The sequence below is a fragment of the Mastigoproctus giganteus genome, chromosome 3 (assembly GCF_048544385.1).
Source record: "Mastigoproctus giganteus isolate SK-2022 chromosome 3, ASM4854438v1, whole genome shotgun sequence".
In the NCBI taxonomy this organism is placed as follows: Eukaryota; Metazoa; Arthropoda; class Arachnida; order Uropygi; family Thelyphonidae; genus Mastigoproctus; species Mastigoproctus giganteus.
The window spans coordinates 78,465,865-78,479,392 of record NC_143577.1 but is presented as its reverse complement, the minus strand read 5'-3'; the positions used below and the strand labels follow the sequence as shown (position 1 = coordinate 78,479,392).

Sequence of the window (13,528 nt, the reverse complement as noted above, 5' to 3'; positions counted from 1 at the left end):
TCGTGCCACCAAAACTTTTCTCTGCTTCTAGATGCAATTCAATATGGCAGTTAGATTAATTAATGATTCATCTCTTACAAATTCTCTCCACCCTCTGTCTCACAGTCATTCAGTTTCTGCTGCATACATTTTTAATAGATACTTGATACTGTTCTTCTGAACTGGCATCTATAATTTCCAACTCCCTTCCAAAGCAGTCTAAACACACAGCAACCACTCACCATTCATTCACTGTTCAACTGCAAACTTATAGAACTGACTTTTTCTCTTCTTCAATTATCTCTTCCACTTTTGTTTTCTGGAACACCCATCCTTCACATTGTATTTCTCAAAAATTACCTAAAACAGAAATTTAAATCTAATATCAAGAATTATCTTCTGTCTCCTCAGCCTTCCATCCATCCATGCATGGTGCTATGTACATTTTCATTGAAAAAATAATAATAATAAATAAATAAATAGTCATAACAGTCCCTTAAAAAAAAAGTTTTGGGAGATGTTGTTTAGTCCTGTTTTTTAGTGCAAATCTAATTTGTTAAACTAAAATACACGGTTAAAATTAATGAAATATTGCTTTGTTTGTGGAACATGAAAATTTAAATTATTAAAATAGACAGAACAGGCAACATTTTATATCAAATATTATTGAAGTGCAAGCATGTTGTAAATAAATAATCACTAAGAACTGTATACTACTAATTGACATCATCAACTGTTTTTGCATTTAAAATAATCGTGGTAAGCAGAATCATTTCATAATTACTGGAAGAAAATGTAGATAATTTAATTTTCTGTTTTTTTCCACATTCATTATAATGCTTTTTTTAAAGAAATAATTTGAAGGAATGGACATTTATCAGAAAATATTGAACATGGTGTTCATGCCAGTATAGAAGCATCTCTAAAATCAACTCCAGCTCTAGATAAGCAAGGTACACCGAAATTTTACCATCCCTTTATGATATACTGTTTACTAGAATTCTTCCCTGTTTCCCTATTTTTGTGGAATCTGGGGCACTAAGTATGGCCATGTAGGAAAAGTGGTCTTGGGGACCACTTTAAAAGACCACCTTTACTACAAAATATGCTATAATTTAACATAAATCAGAAATGGAAAGAAGGGATTTTTTTCATATATTTTATTTATTTTCACACTTTTTGCTGCCTGGTGAGTATGGCAGATGGGGGACTATAGTGATGAAATGCTTCAGAAGAAATCATTGGATAGAAAGCACTGGTAGTGCAGGGACATTGTCATGATGCAAGCTTCAATGAATTACATATCAAACTGTATAATTATCCTGATTAACCACTGTATTAACCACTTTGTCCGACTTTGTGCCATCAGCAAACTTAGACATTAACTTGAAATACCTATAGTAAGGGGTCCAACTCTGACCCCTGTGGAACTTCGTTCATGACATTAATCAATGAAGAGCAGTAGCCATTTATAACCATTCTTTAGCTCGTAAGACATAATCATCCCTTTATCCATAGTAATAGCTATGCTCTAGTGCCATAGTAATAGTAGTAGCCCCTAATGCCAGATTGCTGCCATTTATACCTGTGGTAGCATCAAAGGCTTTACTGAAATCTACATAAGTGATGTCAAAATTATTCTTTGCATCCACTTCCTTTGTAACAACCTCATTGTTTAAGTAGCTAATCAGACCAACGAAGCATGATTTTCTGTTTTGATTGCCTTATGTTCCTGTTCTTATCTAGGTGGTTTTGAATTACTTAGCATTAGTAGAGGCATATGATACAAGAAAGCAAGCTTAGCATTAGCCAACCCCCCCCACAAAACCCCTTCCAGTTTCACTCATCTATTCACTCCAAAAGTTTGTCTAGTTCAGCCTTGAATTTATTTAAGCTGTCAACTTCCACAATGACAGATGGAAGTTTTCTCCAGCAATCAACAACCCACTGGCTAAAGGCAAACTTCTATATGTCTGTCCTACAACCATCTTTCCTCAATTTGAATTTATGTCCCCTCAGGGGTGGAATCTGAGTAAGAGGAAGAATCCCATTAGTATTGAGCTTGCTGAAACCATTCAATGCCTTATACACCTCAATCAGATCACCTTGCAGGTGCCTATTCTCCACATGCAACAGTTTGCAGAAGTTAAGCCTATCTTCCTAAAAGCAACCCTTTGTTACACTACTCACTAATCTCGTTGCCCTTCTCTGTACCCGTTCCAGCAGGACTACACCCTTCCTAAAATGAGGACTCCAGACCTGTATGCAGTACTCAAGGTGTAGCCTAGCCATTGCCTTATACAACGGGACAATCACCTCCTTATCCCTGCTAGCAAAATTCCTGTATATCATTGACACGACTCCATGACCTGCTCTGGCACCTGTCTGCACAGCTCAGAAAACTTCATATCTGACTAAACAACTACCCCCCAGGTCTTTTTCATTTTCCACTAGCATTAGCATTAGTAGAGGTATTTGATGCAAGAAAGCAAGCTTATGCAGCATCAGCCAAAAAAAAAAAAAAACCCACTTCCACTTCACCCCTCTGTTCGTTCAAAATACCTGTCCAGCTGAGCCTTAAACTTATTTAGGCTATCAAGGGATGGCAGTCTGTTCCACCAACCAACCAACCAACCACCCGCTGGCTAAAGGCAAATTTCCGCACGTCTATCCTACATCTGTCTTTCCTCAATTTGAATTTATGCCCTCTCAGGTGATTATTCTGAGCTAGAGGAAGAATCCCATCAGCATTGAGCATGCTTAAACCATTCAAGGCTTTATACACCTCTATCAGATCACCTCGCTGGTGCCTAGTCTCCAGACACTGTAATTTGCAAAAACTTAAGCCTTTCTTCGTAAGAGCACCCCTTTGTTCCATTCACTAATCTTGTTGCCCTTCTCTGTACTCGTTCCAGCAGCTCTACATCCTTCTTGAAATGAGGCCTCCAGACCTGTATACAGTACTCTAGGTGTGGCCTGACCATTGCCTTATACAATGGAATAATCACCTCCTTATCCCTGCTGGAAAAATTCCTGTATATCATTGACAATACTCCATGAGCTACTCTTGCAGCCCGTCTGCACTGCTCAGAGAACTTCATATCTGCCTGCACAATCACCCCCAAGTCCCTTTCATTCTCTACCACTGTCAGTGTAGTACCACAGAGTTGATACGTTGCTCTGGGGTTGCTTTTTCCCATGTGTAGTACTTTACATTTGTCAATGTTAAACTTCATTTGCCACCTCTCAGCCCATCTGCTCAACCTTTCCAGATCCTGTTGCAGCAGCATAGTGTCAGTAGTGTCCTTGACAACCCTGCCAACCTTTGTATCATCTGCAAACTTGGACATTAAGCTTGATATACCATCATCAATATAATTTATAAATACAGAAAACAATAATGGACCCAACACTGAGCCCTGAGGGACTCCACTAATAACATTAGTCCACGATGAGCAGTGTCCATTGATTACCACTCTCTGTCTTCTCCCCCTCAACCACCCCTTTATCCATAGCAGCAATTTGCTTCCAATGTCACACTGCTCCAATTTGTGCAGCAGTCTTCCATGTGCAACAGTATCAAAAGCCTTTCTAAGATCCAAGTATATAATATCAAAGTTATTCCCTGCATCCAGTTCTTTTGTGACTGCATCATAGTATCCAATCAAGTTGGTCAGGCAAGACTTCCCCTTAACAAAACCATGCTGTGTCTGAGCTATAACTGAAGTCTTGTCTAAATGATCCTGCAGTGCTTCTTTAACCAGTGCCTCCATTAATTTTCCTGGAACAGAAGTTAAGCTCACAGGTCTATAATTACTTGTGTCAGCCTTTGATCCTCCTTTGTGAATTGGGGTCACATTTGCACATTTCCAGTCTATGGGTACCTCCCCTGAGTCCAAGGAAGCTCTCATAATTATGGCTAAGGGTTTGCTTACTTCCTTTGCTGCCTCCTTTAATATAACTGGATAGATCCCATCCACCCCGGGTGCCTTTCTTGTGTTTATCTTCAACAGTTTCTCCTCCACCTTACTCCCAGTTATTTCAAGATTCTGTAGCTTACTGCTAGAGTTGAATACACCTCTGGCATTCCCCTTGCTGAATAACTCCTCATGTGTGAATGTCGATGCAAAATATTCATTTAGTTTGTTAGCTACCTGAGCAGGATCCTCAACAGTTGACCCATCAATATCAAGTGGACCAATCTGATTCATCCCCTTCCTTCTAGAGTTTACATAAGTAAAGAACTCTTTGCTGTTTTTCTTTGCATCCCTTGCCAAGGATTTCTCGTAATCTGCCTTTGCCTGCCTAACCTCCTTTGTAACTTGGTTGCATATCAACTTGTATCTATCATAGGCTTCTGTGTCATGTGTTAATTTGTAAGTATCCCATGCATTTTTCTTCTCTGCCATATGCCTCATTAGTTCATCTGACATCCATTTTGGCCTAAACCTTGAACAATATTTCTTAGTTGGTATGTAAAGCCTAGTAGCTTCCAAGATAAGTTCTTTGAATGCTTCCCATTTTGAATTTGCTGTTGGTAACATCATCAGTTGGTCCCACTGTATAGAATTTAAATACTGTCTCAGTCCATCGTAGTCGCCTTTACGGAAGCAATAACCCTTCCCTTTACCCCTAATGGTAGTTACCTCTTTCAGTAAATCCCACTTCAGCACACTATGATCACTGCCACCTAGTGGTTCATTTATCTGCAGATTCTTAATGCATGAAGAATCACTGCTGATAATCAAATCAAGAGTATTACTCCCTCTAGTTGCCTCCCGAACATGCTGATGTAGAAAACAATCATCCAATAAATCCACAAAAGCCCTGCTAGTGTGTGAGTAACCAGTCCCCAAATTCCAGTCAATATCTGGGAAATTAAAATCTCCCATTATAAGACTCTCCGATTTACTGGCCCACTCTATTTCCCTGTACAGTTCCTTATTATACTCATCAGAGTCATTAGGCCTATAGCACACTCCTACTCTCAATTTTGATCTCCCAATGCTTATGTCACACCAAACTGACTCAACACTGCACTGTCCAGCGATGTCGACTGGCTTCACCTCCTTGGTTTTTATGTGTTTCTTAACTAATAGCATAACCCCTCCCCCCTTCCTATCCTGTCTATCCTTTCTGTAGACGTTGTACTCCCCAAATTGCATTTCTGCATCCCTTATATCTGTGTGACACCACGTCTCTGATATCCCAACAATATCTGCCTTTGATGTTTTGAGCAATACCTCAAATTCATCAAATTTATTTACTGAACTCCTAGCATTGGTGTACACGCAAGTATACCTGCACCTGTTTCTATTCTTAGCTACCCTAACACAACCCATGTGTTTACTTGTACCGCAATGGCTCCCAGCAGTCTCTGAAATACCATGCATCTTGTTTTTCAGGATTCTGCTCATTCTAATAGAAGCAGTGCAAGAATCTCTTTCACCTCTGCCAGTGGCTACTGTCAATCTATTGGTCTTTGTCTCTCCCCCCCAAGCTAGCAGTTTTCCGACCCACCTAACACTGCCTCGATAGCATCAGCAAATATTCTTGCACCCTTTCTATTTAAGTGTATCCCATCCCTGTAGAAGCAATCTCTCCTGTTAACAAGTACAGTCCAGGCTGAAAAAAATTCTACCCCTTGAGCCTTGCACAATCTTTCCAGGGCCGAATTGATCGACAAGGCTCTCATCATATACTCCCTCCTATCGTGTCTGGGCAGAATTGCAGACACTTTCAAATTCAACCCCAACACTATTCCGAGTGTAGTACCACACAGTTGGTACATTATTCTGGAATTACTACCGATATGCAGTACTTTGCATTTGTCAATGTTAAACTTCAGTTGCCACCTCTCAGCCCATTTTCTCAACTATTCTAGATCCTGATGCAGTAGTGTAACATCCTTACCATCATTAACAACCCTGCCAACCTTTGTGTCTTCTGCAGACTTGAACATTAAGCCTGATATACCTTCGTAAATATCATTGATAAATACAGAAAACAATAAATGGCCCAACATGGACCCCTGGAGAATTCCTCCAATAACATTAGTCCATGAAGAGCAGTATCCATTGATTACCATTCTGTCTTCTCCCACGCAACCATCCTTTTGTCCATTGTACCAGCTTGCACTTAATGCCATACTGCTCCAACTTGTACAGTAGTTTTCCATGTGCAAAAATATCAAAAGCTTTCCTAAAATCCAAATTCTGCAGATTCTTAAGATTCTTAATGCATGAATAATCACTGCCGATAATCATATCAAAAGTATTACTCTCTATGGTTGCCTCTTTAACTTGCAGCTGTAGAAAACAGTCATCCAATAAATCCACAAAAGTCTTGCTAGTGTGTGAGTGACCAACCCCAAGTTCCGGTCTATATCTAGGAAGTTAAAATCCCCTATTATAAGACAATCTGATTTACTGGCCCACTCTATTTCTCAGTAGAGTTGTTCATTGTACTCATCAGAGTGATTAGTCCTATAACACACACGCACACTCCTATTCTCAACTTTTCTTTCCCAGTGCTTATGTCACATGAAACTGGCTCAACACTGCACTGTCCGCGCATGTCAACTGGATGCAGCACCTTAGATTTTTTTCGTATTTCTTTACTAACAACATGACATCACATCTCTGATATCCCAATAACAATATGTATTATTACACACATTATATCCCAACAGTATATAATGTGTAATAATATGCAACAGTATCTGCTGATGTCTTCACCAGCACCTCAAATTCATCAAATTTATTTACTATACCCCTAGCATTGGTGTACATGCACCTATTCTTACTCTTAGTTACCGTAACACAACCCATGTATTTACTTGTTTCATGATGACTCCCAGCAGTCCTTAAAATCCCCAGCACCTCGCTTTCTAGGCTGCTGCTCATTCCAATAGAAGCATTGCAAGAATCACTTTCACCTCTGCCTGTGACTACTGTTAATCTGTGAATCCTTCCAGGCTAGCAGTTTTCTGACCCACCTAACACTGCCTCGATAGCATCAGCAAATATTCTTGCACTCTTTCTATTTAAGTGTATCCCATCCCTGTAGAAAAACAATCTCTCCTGTTATCTTCTTTAACTGTTGAATCAATTTCTTTCAACAGTCAAGTTCTTGTGAATAGCAGATACATTTGCATATCTCCAATCTGTAGTTACTTTTCCTGAATCTAAAGGTGCTCTCATTATATGGCTAAAGGTTTAACCACGTATTTTGCAAATACTTTTAATATAATTGTATAGATTCCACAGCCTTGTCAATTTGTTCCACTTTAGCTGCCTCAGTTTCCCTTCCATCTTATTTTCTCTTATTATAAAATCATTTAATTCGTAATCAGTATTAGATGGATTTTTGTTAATTCCATCTCTAAAAACGTCTTCATGTATGAATGTAGATGCAGAATATTTATTCAGTTTTTTGAGCAATTTGTGCAGAATCACCAACAGTTAACATTCATATCCAGTGCAACAACATGATACATCCCTTTTCTACTATTGTTAACATACACATGGAATTCCTTGCAGTTTGCTTTTGAACTTTTAGCCACAGACTTCTCATAATCTGCAATAGTCTGCTTATAAATAATATGTATTAAAAAAGATGTGTATTAAAAGTTTTCCAAGTTCTGATTTCTAAACATTGACAAATATTGTTAGTTCCATCAGAGATAGTGAACAGGCACTGTCATAACACAAAAAAAAAAAAAGCCTTTAATTTCTAATTAAACATTATTGTATAAATAGGGCATAGCCTCATTGTTTAAGTAGCTACATACAGAATGCTGCTTTGTACAATAGTGTTTTATTACACTTGTAGCATGAGGTTTTTACCCTAAATACTTGGATTTCTAATTAAACATAATTTTTAAACATAATGATAAATACACATTCTTTAATAATACTTAGTGCAATATTACATATTGCACTAAGTATTATTATTATATAATTCATGAACTTTATTAAAAATACATAATTAACAGGTTAAAGTGCTAGCTGCAGAAGAAATTCCTAGCCTGCAGAAGAAACTGAAGCTTTTAGGAGATGAAATTATTCAACTTAATAGGGATATAGATGAGGTAACTGTATATTTTTTTCAAATTAGTTGTGTCAGTTTTACATAAGTAAATTATTACTTCACATCTTCATTCTTTATTTCTTTAATAAAGTGCATGTATTTTTATTTCAGATATAAAATTTTTGATTTTAAATCTATTTTACACAAGGATATGCACTGTCCTCCATCTACTGGAAGTTAATGTTTTGAACATAACTAAAAATTAAAGGAATTTTTAGTTATGTTCTAGTTTATGATTCGAAATGTTTGTCTGCATAATGTTTCCTCCTTTATATGTTTAACCACCAACTTTAAGTTTATGCAATAAAAAACACTTTTTTACATGGCCCAGAGTGATGTTGTCAGTAAAGGGGGAAAAAAATTTTTTAGATCATGCAGTCATTGAACATCTTAATGAGAAACCCATCACCCAGACATATATCAGCATACGGAAAAAACATTATAAGTGATTGTGTCAATATGCAACAGTAAAAAGGTAGTTTCCTGAAGCTCATCACAGATATTTTTACAGGTATGGTGGCTGAGGCTGCTACTCTTCAGATCTCTCTCACTCAACCATCCCTTTATCCATTGTAGCAATTACCATTAATGCCATACCTCTCCAATTTGTACAGCAGTCTTCTATGTGCAACAGTATCAAAAGCTTTCCTGAAATCCAAGTATATGATATCAAAATTATTTTTGGCATTCAGTTCCTTCGTGACCACATCATAGTATCCACTCAAATTGTTCAGACAAGACTTCCCTTTAACAAACCCATGCTGTGTCTTAACTATTACTGCAGTCTTGTCCAGATGATCCTGCAATGCTTCTTTAACCAGTGATTCCATTATTTTCCCAGAACCCAAGTTAAAATAACAGGTCTGTAGTTACAAAAAAAAAAAAAAAAAATTACAGCTGTGAATTACAGGCTCCGAAAAAGCGATAAGTGTTTGCCATTTTATTTACTTAATTGTCATTTTATATTGTACTTTATACATAGCCTTATAGTTCTAGTTATGCTGGTTATTTTTATTTTTAATTTAGATGAGTTTTTGTAGATTATTGCTTAATATACATAAAACCGTTGTTTCGTTCGAATCTTGTAGCCATTGTTTTTGTATAGATTGGTAGGGAAATTCAAATTTTTAATTATGATAACTAGGTAGCTCTAATATAAAAATATATAGCGTAATATGCATCACTGCATTTAGGATTCTATTAGATAGTGTAGTATTGACAATTAATTAATTAAATTTATTGATCTTATTAATTTAAAATATCATGCCCCAGACTAGTGCAGCAAAGCAACGGGCACAAAGTTACAGGAGTGCTGTGACTCGAGGGAGAACTGAGGGGGGGATGATTCTCCAATACATCACAGCCTAAAAAAATGTGCAAATTGTGAAATGTTTGCCAAACTCTCTGGATAAGAACATGATCTGTCTTTGTGTCTTTGTCTTTGTGTGTGCCAGGTGCAGAGAGTGTCTAGAAATTAGGCATCAACTCAGTGTTCTAATGGGCATCTATGAGAGCTTGAGGTGTAGGGTAGATGCCCTAAAAGAAATTAATATGAGGGGGCCCGTCAAACTCTCAGCTGCCCAACTCAACACCAGAGCTCACTCCTGGGCATCAGGCAACACAGCGGCAATCTCCAAGACAGAATGCGCTGGTCCCACAGGAGTTATTGTAGTTATTGTTGGTGACTCTATTGTCAGGGAGATGGGTAATATATTCTGCAAAAAGGATAGATGGAATAGGACCAGGGTATGCCGGCCAGGGGCAAAAGTTGATGATGTTGTAAAGCATATATCATCTTTTAAGGGCACAAAGGGTGATATTGTTGTACACATTGGCACCAATGACATTAACAGTAGGAGATCTGCAGAATTACTTAACAAGCACAGGTCAATGTTGCAAAAAAGTCGTGAGTTGGGGTTAAATTTGAAAGTGTCTACAATTCTGCCCTGATATATACGATAGGAGGGAGTACATGATGAGAGTGTTGCAATCAATTCGGCCCTGGAGGGAATGTGCAAGGCTCAAGGGGTAGAATTTTTTTCAGCGTGGTCTGTGCTTGTTAACATGAGAGAGTGCTTCTACAGGGATGGGATACACTTAAATAGAAAGGGTGCAAGAATATTTGCTGATGCTATCGAGGCAGTGTTAGGTGGGTAGGAAAACTGTTAGCTTGGGGGGATTCACAGACTAAAAGGTTAAAAGTAGCTGCAGACAGAAGTGAAGGTGATTCTTGCACTACTTCTACAGTTTGTTTGTTATTTAGTTTTTAAGAGCATTAGCAACTAAGGCCATATTGCTCTGGGGGGATATGCGGTGGTCATTCTCTGACCTTTGCGCATCCTCCGTATTTGGTGGTCACGGACTCGAACCCCGGTCTAATCAAGAAGCGTGTGCTACACACTGCTGCTCCTGCCCACCTGGCTATGGAGGCACCACTACTTCTATTAGAATAAGCAGCAGCCTGGAGCAAGGGGTGCTGGGGGTTTAAAGGACTGATGGCAGTCATCATGAAACAGGTGGATATATGGGATGTGTTAGGGTAACTAAGAATAAGAATAGGTGCATGTATACTTGCATGTATACCAATGCTAGAAGTATAGTAAATAAATTTGAAGTGTTGGTCATGACATCAAAGGCAGATATTGTTGGGATATCAGAGACGTGGTGTCACACAAATATTAGGAATGCAGAATTGGAATTTGGGGACATGATGTGTGTACAGAAAGGATAGGAAGGGAGGTGGTGTTATGCTGTTAATTAAGAAAAACATAAAATCAAAAGAAGTGCATCCAGTTGATATAGATGAACAGTGCACTTTTGAGTCAGTTTGGTGTGACATAAGCACTGCAAAAGCAAAAATAATAGTAGGAGTGTGTTATAGGCCTAATGACTTGAATGACTACAATGAACAATTGTACAGAGAAATAGAGTGGGCTCGTAAATAAGAATGTCTTATAATGGGAAATTTTAACTTCCCAGATATTGACTGGAACTTGTGGTTTAGTCACTCGCACACTAGTAAGACTTTTGTGGATTTATTGGATGATTGTTTTCTGCAGCAGCATGTTTGAGAGGAAACCAGAGAGGATAATACTCTTGATCTGGTTATCAGCAGTGATCATTCATGTATTAAGAATTTGCAGATAAAGGAACCACTATATGGCAGTGATCACAGAGTACTGATGTGAGATTACTTAAAGATATAATTACCATCAGGAGTAAAGGAAAGGATTTTTTTCTTCCGTAAAGTTGACTATGGTGATCTCAGACAGTTTTTAAATTCTGTATAGTGGGATCAACTGATGATTTACCAACAGCATATTCTAAATGGGAAGCATTCAAGGAATTAATTCGGAAGCTACTAAAAGTTTCATACTCATTAAGAAATATTGTTCAAGTTTTATGCCTTTGATATTATGATGTGGTTACAAAGGAACTAGATGCAAAAAATAATTTTGATATCATGTACTTGGATTTCAGGTAAGCTTTTGACACTGTTGCTCGTAGAAGACTACTGTACAAAATTGGAGCAGAATGGTATTAAGGGTAAGTTGCTACAATAGGTAAAAGAATGGTTGAGGTTGTAATAAATGGGTGCTGCTCTTCATGGACTAATATTATTAGTGGAGACCCACAGGGTTCAGTTTTGGGTTCACTGTTGTTTTGTATATTTATCAATGATATTGATGAAGGTATATCAGGCTTATTGTTGAAGTTTGCAGATGATACAAAGGTTAGCAGGGTTTTTAATGACAGTAATGGCAGTGTGCTACTGCAACAGGATATAGAAAATTTGGGCAGATGGGCTGAGAAGTGGCAACTGAAGTTTAACCTTGACAAATGCAAAGTACTGTATATAGGTAGAAGTAACCCCAGAAAAGCATACCAACTGTGTGGTACTACACTTAATGTGGTAGAAAATGAAAAAGACCTGGTAGTAATTATGCAGTCAGATATGAAGTTTTCTGAGCAATGCAGACATGCTTCCAGGTCAGGTAATGGGGTTTTGTTAATGATATATAGGAATATTGTTAGCAGGGAAAAGAAGGTGATTATCCCTCTGTATAAGGCAATGGTCAGGTCATGCCTTGCATATGGCATACAGGTCTGGAGGCCTCATTTTAGGAAGGATGTAGATTTGCTTGAGCGTGTACAGAGAAGGGCAGCAAGATTGTTGAGGGGGAAATGAAGGGATCCTCTTACCAAGGGAGGCTTAAGTTCTGCAAATTGCAGGGGCTGGAAACTAGGCACCTGCGAGGTGATCTGATTGAGGTGTATAAGGCCATGAATGAGTTGAGCACGCTGAATTCGGATAGGATTCTTCCACTTGTTCAGATTATGAACCTAAGGGGGCATAAATTCAAATTAAGGAAAGACAGATGTAGAAACGTGTGGAAATTTTCCTTTAGCCAGCAAGTGGTTAATTGCTGGAACAAACTTCCATCTGTCATTGTGGAAGTTGATAGGTTAAATAAATTTAAGGAGGAACTGGACAAACATTTAGAGTGAACTGTTTTGTAATTTTTTTTTTTTTTTTGGCTGATGCTGCATAAGCTCATACACTCGCTTTCTTGCGTCATATGCCACTATTACTACTACTTGTGTCACCTTTGAAACCCGTTTGTAAATTGGTGATAATTTTCACACCTCCAGTCCACGGGGACTTCCTTTTCTGCCTCTTTAATATAATTGGATAGATCCCATCCACCCCAGGTGCCTTCCTTATGTTTAACTTCAACAATTTCTCTTCCACTTTGCTCTCAGTTATAAAAAAATCACTTAGTTCCCTGTTAGCGTTTGATAAACTTCTGGCACTCCCATCATTGAATAACTCCTCGTGTGTGAATGTGCATGCAAAATACTCATTCAGTTTATCAGCTACTTGAGCATGATCATCAACAGTCAACCCATCTATGTTAAGTGATCCAATCTGATTCATCCCTTTCCTTCTAGAGTTTACATAAGTAAAGAACTCTTTGCTGTTTTTCTTTGCATCCTTTTCCAAAGATATTGAGCAAAACATACTTGAATATTCATTCCTTCAATGTTAGGCCTTTTATTAATTATATAAATTAGGTATTTATTATAATTTTTCAATGATGCATTCTTCAAATGGCACATTGCAGAGATTAACAATTTGTAAACTAGAAAATAAGCCCCTGCCCTGTGTGGATTGTAAGAAATGATATTTATTACATGTATAACATATGAAGCATTGTGATCTTATGAGTACATACATTAGTGAAATAATTTATTTCACTTCCTCAGTGTGTTCTGTAAAGAAAGTTCTATAGCAATTTTTTTTTCAATTTCTCTTGGAAATAAATCTATTGGATGATTTTGTAATTCACTAAATTAAATTAGCTTAGAAAAATAAAGATGAGCTCTCTAAATTTTGCAATTAGATGTTAATATATTGGAGTTAATAATTATAACCAATAATAAATATCTATTAATA

At 37.7% G+C, this 13,528-nt stretch overlaps 1 protein-coding gene across 1 annotated transcript in view; it reads left to right on the top strand.

Moving 5' to 3' along the window:
* LOC150088099 (DNA repair protein RAD50.L-like) overlaps window positions 1-13,528 on the top strand; it is a 553,006-nt gene that overhangs the window by 186,584 nt on the left and 352,894 nt on the right. The window contains exon 9 of the mRNA XM_090370570.1: window positions 7,976-8,071. Coding sequence (XP_090226696.1) covers window positions 7,976-8,071 — 96 coding nt within the window. The remainder of the gene's footprint in view (window positions 1-7,975; window positions 8,072-13,528) is intronic.